General features: G+C 35.4%; 5 protein-coding genes across 8 annotated transcripts; 2 read left to right on the top strand and 3 right to left on the bottom strand.

Annotated features, from left to right (window-relative positions):
* The first annotated feature begins 284 nt into the window (after positions 1–284).
* Positions 285–4,523, top strand: LOC105971926 (uncharacterized). Of its 3 annotated transcripts, none has more exons than XM_088819261.1 (7): positions 285–445; positions 531–622; positions 779–883; positions 1,281–1,447; positions 2,006–2,145; positions 2,605–4,033; positions 4,204–4,523. In XM_088819261.1, exons 1-6 carry the CDS (start codon positions 320–322, stop codon positions 4,024–4,026), a joined length of 2,052 nt encoding a protein of 683 aa, XP_088675387.1. In that variant the 5' UTR covers positions 285–319; the 3' UTR covers positions 4,027–4,033; positions 4,204–4,523. The 3 variants fall into 3 exon arrangements, with proteins under 3 accessions (XP_088675387.1, XP_088675386.1, XP_088675388.1); XM_088819260.1 differs by having other exon boundaries at positions 288–445; positions 2,602–4,033; XM_088819262.1 differs by having other exon boundaries at positions 304–445; positions 515–622; positions 2,602–4,033.
* An 876-nt stretch (positions 4,524–5,399) lies between these two features.
* LOC105971905 (protein REVEILLE 6) lies at positions 5,400–8,791 on the bottom strand. 2 transcript variants are annotated; one of them, XM_012996830.2, is made up of 9 exons: positions 8,465–8,791; positions 8,179–8,236; positions 7,562–7,685; positions 7,314–7,448; positions 7,124–7,207; positions 6,609–6,718; positions 5,925–5,984; positions 5,726–5,829; positions 5,400–5,612 (listed from the first exon to the last, which is right to left on the bottom strand). In XM_012996830.2, exons 1-8 carry the CDS (start codon positions 8,680–8,682, stop codon positions 5,731–5,733), a joined length of 888 nt encoding a protein of 295 aa, XP_012852284.2. In that variant the 5' UTR covers positions 8,683–8,791; the 3' UTR covers positions 5,400–5,612; positions 5,726–5,730. The 2 variants fall into 2 exon arrangements, with proteins under 2 accessions (XP_012852284.2, XP_012852283.2); XM_012996829.2 differs by having other exon boundaries at positions 5,400–5,829.
* Positions 8,792–12,131: 3,340 nt separating this feature from the next.
* LOC105971697 (heavy metal-associated isoprenylated plant protein 39) lies at positions 12,132–13,108 on the top strand. The gene is made up of 3 exons (XM_012996566.2): positions 12,132–12,216; positions 12,345–12,420; positions 12,540–13,108. The coding sequence occupies exons 1-3, from the start codon at positions 12,211–12,213 to the stop codon at positions 12,911–12,913; spliced, it is 456 nt and encodes a 151-aa protein (XP_012852020.2). The 5' UTR covers positions 12,132–12,210; the 3' UTR covers positions 12,914–13,108.
* Positions 13,109–15,776: 2,668 nt separating this feature from the next.
* Positions 15,777–16,566, bottom strand: LOC105971698 (transmembrane protein, putative (DUF3464)). The gene has a single exon (XM_012996567.2). It carries the CDS (start codon positions 16,501–16,503, stop codon positions 15,940–15,942), a length of 564 nt encoding a protein of 187 aa, XP_012852021.2. The 5' UTR covers positions 16,504–16,566; the 3' UTR covers positions 15,777–15,939.
* Positions 16,567–17,536: 970 nt separating this feature from the next.
* LOC105971625 (CBS domain protein with a domain protein (DUF21)) lies at positions 17,537–19,586 on the bottom strand. Its single transcript, XM_088819259.1, is given in 11 exon segments — positions 17,537–17,587; positions 17,684–17,879; positions 17,881–17,952; positions 17,954–18,117; positions 18,216–18,303; positions 18,417–18,556; positions 18,636–18,722; positions 18,812–18,925; positions 19,011–19,094; positions 19,187–19,263; positions 19,343–19,586. Coding segments are annotated over 11 exon segments (1,254 nt in total). The 5' UTR covers positions 19,524–19,586.
* Positions 19,587–19,838: the final 252 nt, after the last annotated feature.

Here is a 19,838-nt window from a genome sequence, read left to right as displayed (position 1 = left end):
AAAAATTAACCAAAATTCTAACACTTTTAAATATAATTTAACTGACAAACTGTGTCTAACAGGAGATTAGATGTTACACCTGATTATTTAAGTTGGATGAATTTCATCCCAAATTTGAATAATTAATCACTTACTTACTAAGCAAATAAATGGATGCGTAGATCTATGATTAAATTCACCGAATATAAATAATCAGGTATGATATATAATTAAACCCTAATTAAATTCCTCAAATTTTCTATGTTTGTCATGATTAATAAATAAATTTAATTAACTCACAAAGCCATATAACAGAACTCTGTTATCAAACATAACGTGCATGTGTGTGCCTCGAGGGTTTTTTCCTTCCCTATTTCTTCCTCAGCAGTCAGCGAACTATCAATTTTCCATATTGGCGGTCATTTTTCTTCGATTTTTTTTTCTCTCCGTTGCAGAAATACAAAAAGTACTGTGCTCTGCTTCTACAGCGAACTTCATTTTGCAGTTGCTAGGGTTTAACATTCGCGTATTTCAGTTTTCCGAATCAACAGGTAGATGAAAGGAGAAGCATGACCGGCGAAGGTGAAGATCGGAGCTTGGTTGAGCCGTTAGGGTTGGAAGGAACCGAAGATGAGTTTTCCAAGTAATTAATCTGACGACGCTTTTCTAATTTTCATTCCGTATTCTTCTGCGCTGTGTTCAATTGCAAAATTGTGATTCATATTATTCATGGAAAATCAAGCGTTGGTGATTGTTTTAGCGAATCTGTACTCAGCTTTTGTATTTTTTCATTTTGCAGAGGCGGAAAGTTGAAGATTAAGTATGTAAGAGATTTGCTTTTGAAATTTATTGAAGTCGAAGTTTGCCGCAAATTACCTAGAGATTTTGACCCGTTAATTCTGAGGTAAGAATTTTTTTCTCCTCTATGCTAATTTTGTTCTGGATAGCTTTGTGAATTGTGCAACATTCTTATAATCATTATCGATTTTCTGTTGCTCGGAGCCAGCTGCCTAATATATGGTTGTTGACGTATCAAATTCAGAAACCTCTGTAGATAGTATCGACTATCGAATGTTATACTAAGAACTTAGGTTTGCAGTAGACTTCGGCAAAAATTTGTTAGTTTTACTATCATTCAGTGTACTTTTTTTTTAGTTTATTGATTTCACTACATTGTTCTGACTGACTGGTTAACCGCTATTGAGATTTTGTACTTGGATTTCTAGTTGCTGGAATTGCGAATGTAAATAAATTACTGTGTTGTTCTGTAAATTTAAAGTTGAATGTCTATTTCGAAACAGTGATCTTGGTGGAGAATCTGATGATGCAATAGAACATGGAAGGCTGTCTGGTAAATCATCTCCTTGTGATCCGTTACCATCTACCAGATCGTGGTTGGGTTTCCCTAGTGAAAGAATGGAGGAAAACCAAAGTAAACGGAGTCACTGGCTTGGAGATTGTAGTTCAGGTATGTGTCAAAACTAGCGGTATGCAAAGCAGTTGTTTGTCTACCTCCCTTGTTCTGCTCTGAGGCGAATTTAGGGAAAACCGAACAGTAGCATTTAACTTTTAAGGTTTTATGTTGCATAGAAGAATATATTCAAAGTTATCAATATAGTAAACAGTTGCTAGAACTTCAAATGCTGAGTTCTTGAAGGGTGTATTCTGGGTAGAGAACTTTGCTATATAGTGGTTAACAAAATAAAAGCAGTATTTAGTCGAATTGCTAATTGAGCTATTAAATATGAGATTATCAGTATATTTATGTGGCTAATTTAAGTTTTTATGTCACAGTTGTTCTGATGTTTAGTGAAATGTTAGTTTTACAAACATATTTGTTCTTGTTGAATCACTCAATGATTTATTTACTTGGATTGTTCTGCAGTTGTAGTTTGTTGTGCATTATTTGAAGCTTAAAGCTTGTTATATTTTTATTAATGGCTCAAACAAAGGAATATATATCTTCAAAAGCCCGATCCTTAATTACAATTTGGTTTCTTGTTAACGTGTTTAACTTGTATTGCAGAGATGAGTGATGCCGTGTGTCAGCAAGTACCTCTGAGATCTAGATATTTTGCTGAGATTTTGAGTCAACCGATCCAAAAAGATGATCTGAATCAACTTAAAAAGAGTGAAAACCCTTATCTTCCTCCCCATCTTAATAAGGTAAATTCTGGAGTTTCCTTAGATATCTATTCCTCGATACTTCCTTATTCTGACAAAGAGAAGTTTAACCAGTGGCCTAGACATTTAAAGGCATGGTCAGTTGTAAGATTATCCCCTTATGGTATGATATCTCTGCTAATGGTGGCATCAGTATAAGGACAGATAACATATAAGAAACTGTTCTGTTCAGTGCTCACAGATGAAGAAAACAGTTGAATTGTTTAATTTCCAAACCTATAGTTCTAAATTTTGATACTACTGATTTCATTTCTTGTTGGGTATATATGGTACTAAGTTTGTTGCTCTCTCTGAAATAGATGGATAAGGATATATGATGTAAGAAGATTGAGCAGAAAAGAAAAAGAAAAGAAATTCCATCAGCTGCATGTTATTGATTGTTTCAGAAAATGCTCTCATGGTTATGCTTAACCTAACCAAATTTAAACTCAAATGCAGAAGATGCAGAAAACATTGGATACTTCTTCTGAACTTGGGTCAGAATCCTCGGAATATTCCTCCTCACCAAATGATAGCATTACAGAAAGTGACAAATCTGGGTATAGGTTTCCTCTTGCAAGAGTAGATGACTCACTGAAAATGCAGGAAACTTTGGATACTTCTTCTGAACTTGGAGTAGAATCCTCGAAAGATTCCTCCTCACCAAATGATAGCATTACAGAAAGTGACAAATCTGGGTATAGGTTTCCTTTTGCAAGAGTAGATGACTCGCTGAAAATGCAGGAAACTTTGGATACTTCTTCTGAACTCGGAGTCGAATCCTCGAAGGATTCCTCCTCTTCGCCAAATGAGTCTAACCATAGAGCTCCAGCTATTAGCACTACAGAAAATGAAAAATCTGGGACTGGGTTTACCCTTGCAGGAATAGACGACTCAGTGAAAATGCAGGAAATTTTGGACACTTCTTCTGAACATGGAGCAAGATCTTCGGAGGGTTCCTCTTTTTCACCAATCGAGTCAAACCAAAGCGGTTCAGTTGATAGCATTACAGAAAATGACAAATCTGGGTATGGTTTTCCTCTTGCAGGAGTAGATTACTCGGCGAAAACATTGGTTGGTGAATTTGAGGCCACTTGGTTGGACAGTGACAGAAGTGGAACAATTGATTGCAGCGACGAGCTTGTGCGGGGAATCCTTGAGAATGATGAATTTATATATGACGAATATTGGGATGAAATTTTAGATATTATCGAACTGCAGCTAGAGCCAGAGCGCTTGCCGTCACCCACCCCTGAAAACAAGCCTGATTCAGAAGTTAAAAAGTTGTTTTCTGATGAAGATAGTTCGATTTCATTAGACCACTTGACATTACCTGAAAGTCTGAATTTGGATTCTTCAAAAAATACCAATTCTGAAGCTGAAATCATTTGGCCGGATGAAGATAGCTTAATTCTGATCTCTACTGATAAGGTGACATCAAATAAGGCAGTTAACATGGGAAAGAATTCAGAATCTCCAAATTTTACCAAGTCTGGATATAAATCTACCTCACACGGTTGTAATGCTCAGTCACTTCATAACTTCTCAGCCTCGGCAACTCAAGGGAAACCATATCCTCAGCAATCTTACTCTCGGAGATTTACTGAAATGTTTGGACCAGAGATGCCCTTACCCTGTCTACCGAAGAATTTCCGTCCAAAGTCCATGCTTCGCAGTACCTTCCCTTTCGCATCCACCCATAATTGCTACGGATATCCTAATTTTCCTTTCCAATCTTTCCAGGAAAATAATTTCACCAACACAAAAGCTAATGATCCCTTTGTTCAGTATTCACTGTTACATCAACCAAAACCTGAAGTGAACACAAAGCAGTTCTCGAACTGGCCTTCACAACGAGCAATCTATCATGGCTTTGGAAAGTAAACTGCAGGTATTCTACTATCTGCTACACGAATCATTCTGATGCAAATTTTTGTACCGTAAATATTTGGTGTGTGCGCCAATCATAATTCATTTTATTGTTCAACTTTGTTAACCCGTATTGTTCATCATGCTATATAGCGATCTTAAGAACAAGTGCTAACTCATACTTTTGTGCAGTTGCCCTGGAACCTGCCATTGTATGGAGAGCTCAACTCTGAGGCACCTGTTTGGCACATCGTATGGTTACTAGGTCAACGATCAATTTGATGGCAGTGTGGTAATTTTCAACCCATTCGAATAGATACATGTTGACTCCTTTATGCATAATAGCTAGTATGAACAGTGACAGTAAATCGAAACTATAACAATAACTGGAGCTCGTGCAAAACGTTTGTAATTCTCTGTACAGCAATCCTTCCGACTTGTTTTGCAGCATGTCTAGATCCTTAACGTTCTACGTGCGGATTTGCTACCCGAAAGTGAGTGTTTCTTTAAAATCGTCATTTGAAAATAGAAAAATCTGAGGTGAAAACACAAATTCCTTGGTTTCGGGTATCCGCATAGATTTTGGGATTTGTAGTTGGCCTTGTTTCGTTGACAAAAGTAACTACAATTAATTAAATAATTTGATCTTACATAGTATTCAATTAGTCCAAAAACTTTTAGAGTTGGGTTTGCTATTATGAAAAATAAGCTCTAAACATGTTTTTATTAGAAAATTATGTATTGAAACTCCATAATATCTCTTATCAAAAGATACGGTAAAAAAGATCTATATGTAATATAAAGATTTAGAGGTGCCCATGGCTCTATAAAATACAAATACGGCGTGTGCCACTCTAACTTCTAATGTTTCCCATTGCCGTTGTTCCACTTAAATAGTAGAAATGCTTCTTACATGAATTGCGTATAATTCTGAAACGATCATCTATCAAGTTGTAAAGCGACAGGACTAAACAGTTCGGCAAACATATAACTCAGATAGGCAAAGTTCGTTAGAGAGAGAGAATTCAACCGAAGCGATTATGTAGATGCTATTTTGGTAAACTCGTCAGTCGGGCAAGCTCTGTTTGCCTATTCACGAAAATATCAAGAAAATATAATAACAGCTATTATTTGAACATATGGACTACCATATCGTGGCACAGCAGTATCAAAACATTGCACTCTGATCAACTCCATTGATTAGAGTAAGCTTACACTCAATATACATAATAATAAATAATGTGAAAATATCCCAGAATGCCAAACAGGGAATAGAGACGCATAAAATTAAAATTGGATTATGTAGTACATCTTGCAGCTTCCTTCGTATAAGTTATTCAAGAAGCAAAACTCAATTTTTTTTAGACAAACTGCAAGATGATCAAAACTGCACAAGTGAATCAAAACTTGCATTTACACATCAGTTTCATAATTTACATTCCCGCAATACATATTTATCTCATTTTATTTCGTCAACTCAATATGTACAAGGCACATTAGTCGTACATAAGCATAAGTTTAAAAAAAAAAAAAAAATACTTACAACTCTAGGATTTGTCAACTTTCTATAGGACATGGCTAAAAGTCCTCACGTCCTGCCACTAAACCAGCAAATCTCATTCAGACAAATGAGCATTGTTCGTGTAATAATATATTGATTCATAAACGGTACTCCTCGAATATCAAAAAGAATTTAAACACTCCAATGCTTTACCAAAATTAGGCAGCGTCCTCAGATTCACTGTCAAGGATGGAATCCGTTACATCGAAATCATTATCCTTCTCAGTGTCAATCTCGTACGATGAAAGTAGCCTTCTCTGTATTAGTAGTAAATCAGATAGATCAGATTAAATGCAAGTTGAGACTACGCACTGAACCAACACTTTGATACTCGTAAAAATTTCACACTTACATGATCCTCAAAATCGGGACTAGCCAAATTGATAGACAGATTTCTCATCAACAATAACACCTGTTCAAGAGTTCATATGAAAAAAATAGAAAGGTTATAAGATGCTCAAACATATAGTTAAAACACTATATGGAAGTTAAGAGAGTCAATTGTCTTACAGGCCAATGAAGAATAAACATATTATATTTGTTATAAAAAGCATGTGTGAGAAGCAAGGGGGGACAGCTAGCATTTAGAATACTAATAGCATTTAGCATGTGTGGATGCAGGTAAAATGCTAATACCCTCTTCTATGTGTCGTCACACAATAAATTGCAACGAACTGTAACTAAAATATCTGATAGAAAAAAATTGTCTCGTAGATTCAAAAGCCGCTCTTTATGTTGTATTAGTGCCACAAAATAGATGGAAATTAAAGGAAAAACTCCATCTCGGAAAATGTTTTTTGCACTGGTGATCGGTCATGCAGAGAGCTAAAGAATCTTTCAATTCACAAGGTAAAAAATGGACATGTCCATAATACCAAGGGCCTACTAAATACTTGTCTACAAAACCAGCATTTAGACAATCCTGAAAAATCCGTATTATTCTGGTTTTCTTGCTTTCATTGATCACATACGACGAGATAATTCTGACTGATATTAAAGTAACTAGAGAATCAAAAGATTCGAAATTAGAACATACTGTTTCAATATCAATTGGATCCATCTTCTTCAGGTTCTGCAAATGGCCAGTCACATTTGGATCAAAGACGCTGCCTATGAAACCATATACTTGAGAAAAATCCGGAAGAACTGCATGCAGGAGGAATAGGATCAATAATAATAAGTGATAGTAATAGATCAGAAATAACAGGGCAATATAACTTAAACCATTTACAGCAGAACTGCAGAAAGCATAGAGAAAGACAGAATATTCAATTGCATGACCAAAGAAAAAAACATGAGAGACGGGGGCTGTTTGGATAATTTCCACACCGCCACCAAAACCGCCCGCGCGACAAGGTTCTAATATCATTCAATTTGAAAAAATAAATGAGACAGTGACGTTGAACTTTCTTCATACAGAATAGGAAAACCAAAAACATAGAATTCCATCCTCTTCTTTTGTTCGTACTTTTAAAAGAGCACAATACCTTGATCAAATATATTATTAGCTGTTATTAAAAAGTCCAAGATTCATTTGGTTGCGTATCTCACCTGTATTCCTATTTCTTGGTGCGCTTTCGTTGCTACTGCAAGGGTAAATATTGGCCAGAGACTGTCCAGCAGACCTGGCATTACCTGCAACACGACAAAATTGAAAGTTCTATACAGACTCCGGCAAAAGCCCTAAATCGATAGAATAAAATACTCTGAATCTTCCAATAGAAACAGAAAATAAGTGAACCTTCGGCATGTGGAAAAGTATTACTCTGCACAGGTTTATCTGTCAAGACAGGTATTGCCACGGCAGCATCAGGATGTCTGAATGCTGAAGAAGGTGACGCTTGGAACGATGATACCTCTGGTGAAACCACCGGAGCTTCAGAGAAATCAGAAATAAGTCAGGTTAAAGTTAAGACTATATCAGAAATAAAATAGGTTGAATTTTGCGATATGCTACTGCTAAAGGGACTACATAAAATGCACTCTTACCGATTTTAGAAGCTTTCTGTGGATAAGGATGAGCAGACTTCCTTTTCGGTCGAGGTGGAGGTAGATGTTCATTGGTTCCACTCTTTTGAACTTTAAGAAAATACTTCTGTGCATGGCTACGTATCTACATAGTTGAATTTTACCTCACATTATTACCAAGAAAATTTAACTTCTCCCATATTACCAGCGACAGAGAAATAATTTTACCTCACATCACTAGCAACAAAGAAGCATTTTCATCTACGAAAAACAGTTTAGAGAAAAAAAGGGACTGTCAAATACCAATTAGCTGAAACCTTACACAAAAACACCAAACTTATGAAAAAAATAACTTAATGCGACAATTCTGCAACCGAGCAACGAAGACAACAGGCTTGTGAACTCTATGAATACAAGCCTTTGCCAAAACAAATTCAAAGAGCATTCAAGCATAACAGACTTCAAAGTTAAAGCAACTACGTTTTACTTGGTTGGGTAAACTTATATTTTGTGTGCAAGATAAATTCACAGCGGATTTCTCACAATCCATTAGTGCCTTTGTGCGCAGGCAAATTGCTTAAGAAAACAATAATATCACTCTACTCTAGTAAAGTAGTAGGTCAAGTACAGACAATTACCTGAATAACTGTCTTCGATCCAATAAATGCTTCGATTTTCTTCCAATCTCGATCGAATCTGCATAAAGAGAATGTAAATAATCTTCTAAACTTGAAACTACATCAGAAGCAGCAAAAATAAGGACATCTGGAAATTACATAAATCAAATTGACACAAATTTATTTAAAACTAATTCCAATTAAATTCAGGTAGAGCTCCACTGTAATTCAACTCCGACACCAAAACCCTAACTCTACACGTGACGACAAATTCAGAAAATCGAAATCACAAAATAATCGAACTTACAGCTGGAGTGCTTCGAGAAACTTGTCGTGCTCTGGTTCGGACCAGCTCTCGCGCGACTTGCTAATGGTGTATGGCTTTCTGATCTTCTTGCTCGGGTCTTCCAACGGCGACGGCGTGTCACCGGTTGCGGGAGAGGAAAACAAGCCGACGTTCGGCAAAGCCATGCCTGTTGGATCCAAGAAGAAGCCTTCCGCTGGCTTTGTGTTCTCTGACACCATGCGGTGTGTGAGTGTGTGTCTGTGTGCGTGTGGTTTCACCTTCAGTGCGTGTATTTCTGGTTTGTGTAAAAGATGGTATGGTTGGGTGGGGTTGCCGCTAGATATTTTTTTCTTCAATTTCATTTTATATTCTTTTTTTTTAGGGGTCATTAGCAATAAACCCCTCGTATAGATAATAAATGGTGATATGTCCACCCCTTGAATCTTTCTTTATGATAAACCCCTATAATTTATATTTCCAATTGTACCCTTATGTCAATTAGCCTAATTAGTCTTAATTATTCCCTTTTTCTCTCTTTCCATAACAATAATTTAATTCCTAAAAATATGCTTCCAAATTCCTAAAAATTTGCTACCAAATCAAAATATATATATATATATATATATATATATATATATATATATATATATATATATATATATATATATATATATATATATATATATATATATATATATATATATATATATATATATATATATTTTTTAATTTTTTATTATTTCGGATTTTTAGCCATTTTTTATTTATTTTTATTTTTTAATATTTTTTCTAATTAAATTTTTTTTTTAAACAAAAAATTAATTTTTTTTCTCGACAAATTTACAACTTCGAATATGACTATAGTTGAATATGGCTATTATGTGACTACGCTTTGTATAACATTATAATTAACAGCCAGTAGAAGCATGATTATTAACAAAAACAACGAGAATATGACTATTATGTGACTACGGTTTGTATAATAGTAACTGAACAGGACAGTGAGAATATGACTATTATGTGACTAGGTTCTGCGTAATGTGACTACAAGTAATCAGCACTTGAAAACACTTGCAATATTAATAGCAAAATACATTGCAACAAGAAAAAAAAAATGGCTAGAAAAACAAAAAATAACTAATGTGATCTTTCAACAATGGCCATCAAACATGTTTTTTTGTTGCGGTATCCAACTCGGTTGCACCGACTGCACTTAATCTTCCGTTTGATCTTGTGTGTTAAATATGACTACACTGTTGAATGTTGAACATATGCAGTACTACAAAAAAAAAGGACAAATATAACTAAGTTGTTAAACATGACTACTCTGTCAAATATGACTACTCTGTAAAATACACTGAAATACAACCAACTAATCTCGTAATTCAATGGGTTTTCCAGATCTAAACATTCAGAATATGCAGAATAATACAAAAATTAATAAAATCCCGAATAATTGAAAATCAATGTATGCGTTCATAACAAACAAATAATAGAACTGACATTCAGATCCATAACATATTATATTGCTACATATTATATTGCTAGTTCGACAATTAATTCGAGAAAAATAAAAAAATAAAATTTACCAATTAATATAGTATAAATTGGTATTTAGCGTCGAGAGAAGGGAAATCTCCATGTAGAAATCCGACGGAGGCGGCGACGGATATTGTTGACTCCGACGGCGGCGGTTTACAGGTCTGGAGAAGATGGAAAAAGAAAAAAAAAAAAAAGAAAGAACGTGAGATGAACGAGAGAATGGAAGAAAGAGAGAGAGAGCGAGAACAGAGAGATAATAGCGAGAGAATTGGAGAGAGAGAAATAAAATTGTATTAGGTTAAAACCCTAAGACATAAGGGCACTTTAGTCTTGTCATAGATGGTAAGGGGGGTTTCACTAATTTAGATTGGGATATGGGTTATTGGAAAAGTCTTCAAAGTCAATTGGGTTTAGTTCAAAATATTTTCCAAATAAGGGGTGTATTGCATATTTCCCCTTTTTTTTATATGGAAATATTATACAGCTGTCTTTTCAAAGTTCACTTAATTATGTTATTTAAATACTTTAATCCAAATGTGAAATCAATAGCCCCACTCCAACATAATTATGCAGCCATATGTCACAAATAAACAATTGCTTGACAAATTGGACATCGAGTTTTCTGGACTGAGGCCCATTGATTTTATAGAATGGGCATCATTTCTTAAAATAGTCTAGCCCATTTTATTCTTTTTCCAAAAAAATAAAAACAAAAAAACCCCGGTACGATTCCACGTCATGCAAAATGATGTGGTACGATTTCACGTCGCGTTTAGCAATTCCTCCATCGCACTTCTTGATCCCTCTCACGGGCGTTACCTGCATCACAAAAACTCATTAGGGCGCTGGGATTGGTCCTGACGAAAGCCCTCCAACGCTCGAAGTCAGTTTTGTATGATAGAAAAATTCAGAGAATTCAAGACACTGTTCGGGAGTTATGAATTGTGTGACTTTGATTATGAGGTTTCCGGGTATTAACACGGATGCATGTATTCTCATGGACCTAAGTTAATTAATTTAGACCTAACTATTTAAATCATGGTCAGTCTGGTCCTTAGCCAATTTGAGCTTGATTTGTGTGCCTCTATGGTTTGGGCCTTTGGTCGTGGGCTCATCACCACCTCAAATCATTATTTGCCGGTTCATCTAAGAACTTCAAGCACTATTTTTTTTAATTAATAAGTTTTTTAAAAAATAATACACAATAAAATATGGTATATTATATTGGTAAAATTAGCCAAATGTGACATACAAATATACAATAAACCAATTTTGATGCAGTTCCCGCATAAACATTGACAGTTAGACAAGATAATTAATTAATTATCCTAATTAAGTGTATAAGGGTAAAATATTTTCTTATGTATTTAAATATAATCAAACAAAATTGAAAAAACTTAGCTAGGTATGCTCTGTAATGTCAATACGTCACATGGAACTTCCCTTAACAAGTCTCGAAGGAATCTTCAAGTTGTAGACAGTGTTTCAATAAGTGCTTCAATTAATGATTGGTTCATAATTAATCTTATTTTCCCCTACTTAAGTAGCAAATTCTAATTCAAACATTGACCAAATACACGACTCTTTGAATGCAAATAATCTTGAGAAAAATTACAGTTTTCACCCCTTAAGTTTGCACCAATTCCACAGTTGGTCTCCATGTTCACAAAAAACACATTTAGTCCCTCATATTTTAGAAATTCTATATTTTTAGTTATTCTCGTCAATTTTCCGTTAGTAATAATCGGATCAAGCGTGTTCCTATCATTATCTTAACTGACGGACTAACGATAAATTAAGAAAAAAGACCAAAAGTCTTCAATTATTAAAACATGCATGGGATGGGATCAAATGTATTTTTTATGAACATGTTGATCAAATATACAATAGGTGCAAACTTGAGGGATGAAACTATAAATTTTCCCACATATAATATTAAAACCACACATATACACATACATGATTGCTCACCACGAAACTTCCCAAAAGGGCATTTGAAATCGTCTACAACGTCGGCTTTGGAAAAATCTTGACTTCGGACTAGACGATTTTGACTCGGTTGACTCAGTTACGTTCGCCTTTCATTTGTTTTATTTATTAGTTATCTTACTATATAAACGAATCAGCTCAAGTAGTAGAGTTCATCTATTTCTTCATCTCTCTTTTCTTTCTTTCTTCCACTAATTAGTATTTACTCAGATCTCGAAATTTCATCAACAGAAAAAATGAAGGTCAGTGCTTTTTATTACTTATTGATTTTGTTTGTGTACGAGGAATCTTGTCTCTTTTTTTTTTTTCTTTCCATTTTCTTAAAATTACTGGATTTAAATTATTAATTTTAATTCTTCTCTGTTTGCAGAAAGTTGTGCTGAAATTAGACTTCGCCGATGAGAAAATCAAGCAAAAAGCCATGAAGAAAGTCTCCGGTATCTCAGGTACCATTTTTTAGAAATAACACTGATCTTTTCAAGTTAACCCCTGATGTTTTCAATATTCAAAAACAAGCCCACAAACTTTTGGTAATTACCTCATCTGACCCTTACCTTTTCTACAGGGCTGGAGTCGATTGCACTTGATCCAAAGGACAAGAAGTTGACCGTAACAGGGGATATAGATCCTGTGGCTGTGGTTGCCCGATTGAGGAAGATTTGCTACACAGAGATTGTCTCTGTGGGCCCCGCAAAAGAGCCCGAAAAGAAAAAAGAGGAGCCCAAAAAGGAGGAGCCCAAGAAAGAAGAGCCCAAAAAAGCAGACGATAAGAAAAAAGACGGCCCGAAAGAGGATCCGGCCCATTTGATCAAGGCATATCAAGCATACTATCAACAGCCATATTATTACCAGCCTTATCAGCAACCTCCGGCGGTGGCGCCGCCGCCGTACTATAGTAGAGGCGTGGAAGAGGATCCCAATGGTTGTGTTATTTGTTGAAAAAATACATAAATATGAAGAGAAAAAGATATAGTTCGCAAGTTATTGTTTATTTTTAAAAAATGGTTAATTAGGGGTTGATTTTTCTTGTTTTTTTTCGCGAAGAGGGCTTTTAACTATTGTTTTTATGTAATTTGTAAATATCGATATTAAACGTTATTGCTTCATTTATTAATTAATAATAATTCGATTAAATAGCCACCCGTTGAGCCATATTTAGTTAAATAGCCACCCACTGAATCAGATTGACCGTTATTAATCACTCGATATATATTGTACTATATAGCATCAAATAAATCGGTTTTTCTTTGTCTCTTAATCCCCTGTTTTAAGTGGCTTTTCAATTTTGATTAATTCTCAAAGGTCATTGGTTGGTTAAGGAATGTGTCGTCATCAATTTGAAAAGGTTAGATTAATTTTCAAAGGTTAGTGGGTTCACTTGAGGAATGTGCGTCATACATCCATACAATCATATTAAAAGATATTATTTTACAAGTTTTAATTAATAATATTTTTTCATATGAAAATAGGATCATTGGATTGGAGTTTTGTTAATATATTAAAAAAAAAAAAAAACAGTATAGACAAAAACAATGTGAAATAATTAATTTGAGAAATTCAATGAATTAGAATCGTACAATTTTGGTTAAAGCCGCCGGCCATTTTGACATCAACTCCTAACTTTTGTGTGGTCTAGATTATCATTTATAATGGTCCTAATCTATCACTATTTTTTTTTTGATGAATCCTAATCTATCACTACGATACATATAATAGTAGTGGCATGCAAATAAAACAAAATGCCGTTATCGTTGCAACAATTTTTTTTGGTTAATATGTCAGTATTAATCTTGATTAGAACTAAATAACAATTTCAATTAATTATTTTAAGTACACCCCTATTTCTATTTTAAATACACCCCTATTTCGAAGCATAACATGATCCGTTTGACTCTTGTCCTTTTAATTGTTTTAAGGGCAAACTACGACCATTCTTGAGTTATGGTCAAATTACAAAAACCCCAATTTTATTTGGGTAATTACAGTCACTCCTCAACTATGTATTATTTTATGAAAAGATCCCTCCAAAGGTAAATTTATGGATGTTAATTCGGTAAAATCAAACCGAAATTTCGGTACGCCAACATTTCATACCGTTTGCCGAACTAAATATACGATTTGGTTCGGTGAATAACCGAATTATATAAATTTTATGTAAACATATTTAAAAAGAGGGGTCGGCTGTAATTACCCAAACAATAGTATTTTTTCATAATTTGGTCATACATAATTTGCAATTTTTTTAGTTAATGCATGTTTTATTTATAAAAAAATTAGGGTAAATTACAACCAACCCCTGAAGTAGGGTTAATTTACGAAAAAACCCCTCTTGTTTGGATAATTACATCTACCCCTCAACTATGATTTTTTCTTACATCTCCACCATTATGGTGTTAAATTCAACATAATCATCTAGGCTCTGATTGGTTCAAGTAAAATGCTATGTAAAAAGGTAAGTAATTTATTTTCCTTGTTTGTTAGAAGGTAAAATAAGAGGTAAAGTAATTTAGAGAAAAAAAGGAAAGCAAAATTAACTTAAAATGAGGAAAATGTGTTTTCCTCAAAAAAAATGAGGAAAACCTGGAAAATCAATCGTGCCTTCCCTCTCCAAACTATTATTTGTTAGTCTGGGTTGTCTTTCACCACCTCCATACGGATCTCCTATCACCTCCACCCCCACCCCCACCCCCACCCCCACCCCACCCACCACCACCACCACCACCACCACCGAACCCTCCACATCGACACCATCGCCTCCTCCATGCCAACCCGCTGCCGCCGCCTCCACCACACCGACCTCCACCACCTGCTTTACACCGACTTCCGCCACCTCCTCCACACCTTCAGCCGTCGCCGTCGGCAATTTCTCCAATATCTTTCATCCGCTTGACGATTTTCCGACCGGCGATAGCTATAGATAGATCTAATTATTGGACCCTACAAATAATCCGATTCCGATTCCGCAGAAATAGACTGCCACCACCTCCATGCTCACCACCGTCGTTGTTGTTCCCACCATCCCCGCCGCCGAAAGCCACCGCCAACTTCTTTAGTTGGAGAGTCGGCAATGAATAACAACTACACACGACCCCATTAATACACGCCGGAGCGGCGGCCGTAGGTGGCATCACCACCAACGGTTGGGTTCTCCAATTACAGCAGTCTTTGAATTCTTCTTTGCTTGATGGTGGACTCATTTTACCGCCGCCGCCACCGGGGTAGGGGTGGGGGAGTGGGGAGTGGGGGTGAGGGGATTGGGGGAAGAAATGGGGTAGGAGATTTTGGATTATTTTATTTATTTAATATATTTTAATTAAAGATTAATTTTGGTTGAAAAAGGAAGAGAAATAATTTTGGATAAGTTTTTGTAAGATTTAAAAAAACTGTTAAACAATTTACTGATTTTTTATTTTCATATTTTCTTCTAATTACCAAACAAAACTAAAGAAAACGATTTTCTAGAAAATCATTTTCATCATCGGTTTTCCTCCTAGGAACCAAACACAATTGAGATTTCAAAATCATTGATTTTATTTTCCTTTGCATTTTCATTTTCCTTATTTTGAAATCCATGAACCAATCAGAGCCCTAGATTTTGTGGAATGTGCTCTAGTTTGTACTCGTTTTGTGTAAAAATACATTTTCTGATGCACCATAATCTGATATATACAAGTCAAAAAATACATGTTATGATCATATTGCTTCAAAATGTGTACTTCGAGTAGGATAAAACGGGTACAAAAGTGATAATATTCCATATAATTTCGAAGATTCCACTAAATTTGAAACGCAAAAGTGAACGTGTAAGAAGATTTATAGTTGATGGTGGTTGTAATTATCCAAACAAGATGGGGTTTTGTAATTTAACCATACCTCAGGGTGGTTGTAATTTACCCCAAAAAATAATACTAATAATAACAAAAGTAAAAAAAAATAAAAATCTCATGAGCTTCAAGCTTTTTTACTCAGTCGTCTTGTTCCTCGTCTTGTTCCCACATCTCAACCCAATTCTTCTCCACCTGTTCAAACCCAAGAAGCGAGCCCTCTTCCTCGGCGCTCAAACTCGTGGACAAGCTCCCGTACGCAACTCCCAACGCCGACGCGCCAAACGTGACAAACGTCGTCACAAACGGCACCCATTTCGGCACGTTAACCGAACCTTGCTCCTTCAGCACACTGAACACCTGCAGCATAAAAAACCCCGCCGCTAACGGCACGCCGACGTAGACCAGAATCCTAGATATCATCCTCTCCCACACCACGTCCGGTATCTTGTCGTCATCGTCCATGTTGTTTTTTGTGTCTTTTCTTGATGACGTGTTGCTTTTTCTTGCTATGGATTCCCTGTCTTTATTTGTCGGCCTTCCAGTGAATCCCTTTGCTCCGTCGTGCAGCCGCCACTTTCTCGCCGGCTGGAATGGCGTTTCCCGGCGGCTGCGGTGGAGGGTTTCGTTGGTTCTTGGCCATTGATTAGATCTTGTGGTGATGTGCGGAGGTGTAATTTGTAGTACAATGTTAAGTGTTTTCATCGCTTTAATTTGTTATTACACTATTTCTTCGTCTATTTTTTTTTTAATTGTATAGAAAAATTTATTTTATTTTATTTTATTTTATTATTATTAATATCTTATCCAGATAGATGAACGGTTGTGAATTCCCAAAAGTGGCATTTTTTTTTGTCTTTACTAGGAAGCTAAGATATTTTATCTTTTGAACCTTAAAAAATAATTACTGTGGTGAAATTCAAATTTTCTTGATTACAGTGTTGTTGATATGAAGTATGTGAAATCAGTAATCTTCTTACAAGCTCATTTGACTGTCATGAACAATCATGCATGGCAAATAATTAATCGACTGACAGACGACGAAATATATCGGAAAGTTTCGAATTTAAACAAGAAAATGCCGATCGGGACGGACCACGGAATTGGCTTCGTTTACATATATACAATGTGGCTGCAAATATGCTTATTGTGATCTTCAGTAAATTAAACCAGAAATTACGAATTTCCGGGCTTTCTTAGCTTCTCATATGATTTCCGAGATATCTGCATGGATAATCAGCATTATTATAAGAAGTTATTCCAAGCAAAAAAAATATAATCATCACAATTCATAACTAAACAAATTTATTTGCAGTTTATTAAGTAGTTTCGTTTCGCCATTGTCTGAATATTGAAATTTAGTTAATATTTTTTTGTCTTTCCAAAATTGAACCTGATAGTTGAAGGGAGAGCCGTAAATCGGACCCAAAATCCCAACTGGAGAAGCCGATGCGGAGTTTCTAGTGGAATTAGAAAGACTTGGTCTAAAAATCGGTGACTCAGTGTACGGAGAAAGAGGCGAGCGTGTCGTAGCTGTCTGATGGCAAGAAATCGGAGTCTGATGAATTGAAGAATACGGCGAAGGAGATTTTGATGACAATCTCAATGTAGGCCGGGCTCAGATTAATCTTGATTCTACACATAAAAATCCTCGGTAAAAAAGAAAAAAAAAAAAAAAAAGGGTTCGTTTTTTACTATACAGGATGCATGTAAAATTAGATATATCATTGATATATAATTACCTGTTGTGAATATCAACATATTCGTCGGTTTCATCAAATATTTGTCCCTTTAGTAGCAAAAAACAGAGGAGTAATTAATCTTTAATTAGTGATGAATAATTGAATATTGTCTTGTAGTTAGCAATATATATAATATATGTAACCTGTATTAGTTCTTCGAGAACATCTTCCATTGTAATTATACCGATAACTTCTTCATCTGAATCATAATGTATACAACTATTTCTGTCTGTTTGTCTATGATCAGTTGAACTCGAATCGACGTTTATCTCCACTGCATCAGGTTCGATATCCGTGTTATTCTTTACGAGAGAATTGCTCTTGATCACAACAGCCATATTGCCCTTTCTGAAACTGGTTCAATATATCGTACAACGGCAAACATTCATGGAACCTGCCATTATATTTAAAATGATATATAAATATACTCGAGAGTACTATCGATAAAATATACATGCATAAGAATAAAGTTTATTCAATAAACGAACAAAAAAATATCATACCTAGGTATTCTTCTTATGGTAAGATTCCTGATTAGAGTTTCATCTTGTGGACTGCACTTAATCAAATTCTTGACCTAAATTCATGAGTTTGTGAGTAAATCCGAATATTCCGTTTCTTCGTTTTTGGCAGGTGAAATTTAAAGAGATAATTGTAAGGTTTCTATTTAATTACCAGAACAAGGCCAACAATGTTAGACGGTGTTCCTGAATATATAGGCACCCGACTATGCCCTTTGCTTATTATCAGACTCATCGTATCACTGAAAATGGAAAAAAAAAAAAAAGTTGTTTATAACAACGGGCATGCAACCGATTTTTTTTTTAAATATATATATATTTTTTTTATAATATATGGAGAAGGAAAAGGGCATACTTGTCAAGTTTAGCATTAAGATCAAGAGAGAAAACACTAGATAATGGTGTCATTGCATCTTTCGCAGTTTTCTCACTCAAGTCTAGTGCTCCCGAGATAATAGTTGTTTCGTCGTGCGTTAATTCGCCTCCTTTTCCTGCCTGATTAGTACAAATTTATTTATTTATTTATTTTGAAGATGAGTTTAAAATTGACAATGATGAAGAAATATAATTAAACCTCGTTTCCGTGCATGCCGACTAGTGTCTTAAGCTCTGCGCGCCTCAGTAGAGCTGAATGACCCTTTCCGAGCAGCAAATCCAAAAGCTTTTGTCGAAATTTACAGACACAGAATTTAGTAACTGCTAATTAATTAACTTCTTGGTTTTGAAGGAAACACTTTACTTAGTACTTACCTTACTGATGGGATACGATAAAGGGAAAACAATTATGATTAGGAGTCGAACAACTACCGATAATTCCGCACCAACGTTAAGACCATATCTGGAGCACACAGCCTGCGGAATAATCTGCACAAGAAAATAGGTACACGACATTTTTTTTCCTCTCCGAATTAATCAATTGGTATACATGTCATGTTAGAAAAATATGTACCTCTCCGAATACAAGTATGAGGGTAACCGAAATTAATACGGCCCCCCATGCCGGGAGAAGAGCGTCAACGAAAATCGGAAGGGCCTTCCATGAAAAAAACTTAATTTTAGGATTTCGAGTTATTTATCGAAAAATGCAAAGACTTTGCATGTAGAGAGTATAGTGTCTGTATATACCTCCATTGCAAGTGCATTCCATATGAGGAGTGTGCATAGTAGCAAATGTTGATTCTTCACTATAGGAAGAATCTTCTCTGGCCACCGGAAAAAAAAAATTTAAGGAAAAAAAAATTGACACTTCGGAGAAAAAAAGAAATGAAAAGTAAAACCGACCGGCATTCTTTCGATCGTCTGGCTTGCCAGCTGTAATGAGGACTTCGAGATCGACAAGGCTGAGTGACATGAGGCCAAGGGTAAGGCCAGACATGACACCTGCAAAACAAACTAGTGACACACATATCACTAAATACACCCAAAACATTGTTTCACAACACGGCACATCGTTTGCTGCCATTTTTAATTAATTCACCGATCGATAATTATGAATAATATCACCCTAGTATTTATGATTAATAATAGGGTAGATTAGATACTAATTAGGCTAATCGGCTTTCATTATGCCATATATAAGTTAAATAATGTTTTAGATTAATGGCAAACCACAAAAGCCAAGAGTGGTTGATTTTACGAATATGATTATGGTGGTGGCGATGGCGAAATGATGATATATGCATAATGTTTTAACTAAGGTCATCAGTTGGATTAACTTTAAACTAATTAAGATATTAATCTATTGCTATAATTAGGAAATGTGACAAAATCATGATGT

This window comes from Erythranthe guttata, chromosome 6 (genome assembly GCF_056151865.1).
Source record: "Erythranthe guttata isolate IM_541 chromosome 6, IM_541, whole genome shotgun sequence".
Taxonomy (NCBI): domain Eukaryota; kingdom Viridiplantae; phylum Streptophyta; class Magnoliopsida; order Lamiales; family Phrymaceae; genus Erythranthe; species Erythranthe guttata.
This window is presented reverse-complemented; position numbering and strand designations above follow the sequence as displayed.

Excerpts from the sequence above, each read along its gene's own strand:
- LOC105971926 (XM_088819260.1), top strand. The coding sequence starts at position 320 with ATGTGTGTGCCTCGAGGGTTTTTTCCTTCCCTATTTCTTCCTCAGCAG. Across the intron at positions 884-1,280 it reads TTTGACCCGTTAATTCTGAG|TGATCTTGGTGGAGAATCTG; the intron begins GTAAGAATTTTT and ends ATTTCGAAACAG. Across the intron at positions 1,448-2,005 it reads GCTTGGAGATTGTAGTTCAG|AGATGAGTGATGCCGTGTGT; the intron begins GTATGTGTCAAA and ends CTTGTATTGCAG.
- LOC105971697 (XM_012996566.2), top strand. Across the intron at positions 12,421-12,539 it reads GAAAGTCTCCGGTATCTCAG|GGCTGGAGTCGATTGCACTT; the intron begins GTACCATTTTTT and ends CCTTTTCTACAG.
- LOC105971905 (XM_012996829.2), bottom strand. The coding sequence starts at position 8,682 with ATGGTGTCAGAGAACACAAAGCCAGCGGAAGGCTTCTTCTTGGATCCA. Across the intron at positions 7,686-8,178 it reads GATCGAAGACAGTTATTCAG|ATACGTAGCCATGCACAGAA; the intron begins GTAATTGTCTGT and ends TCAACTATGTAG. Across the intron at positions 7,449-7,561 it reads ACAGAAAGCTTCTAAAATCG|CTCCGGTGGTTTCACCAGAG; the intron begins GTAAGAGTGCAT and ends ATTTCTCTGAAG.
- LOC105971698 (XM_012996567.2), bottom strand. The coding sequence starts at position 16,503 with ATGAAAACACTTAACATTGTACTACAAATTACACCTCCGCACATCACC.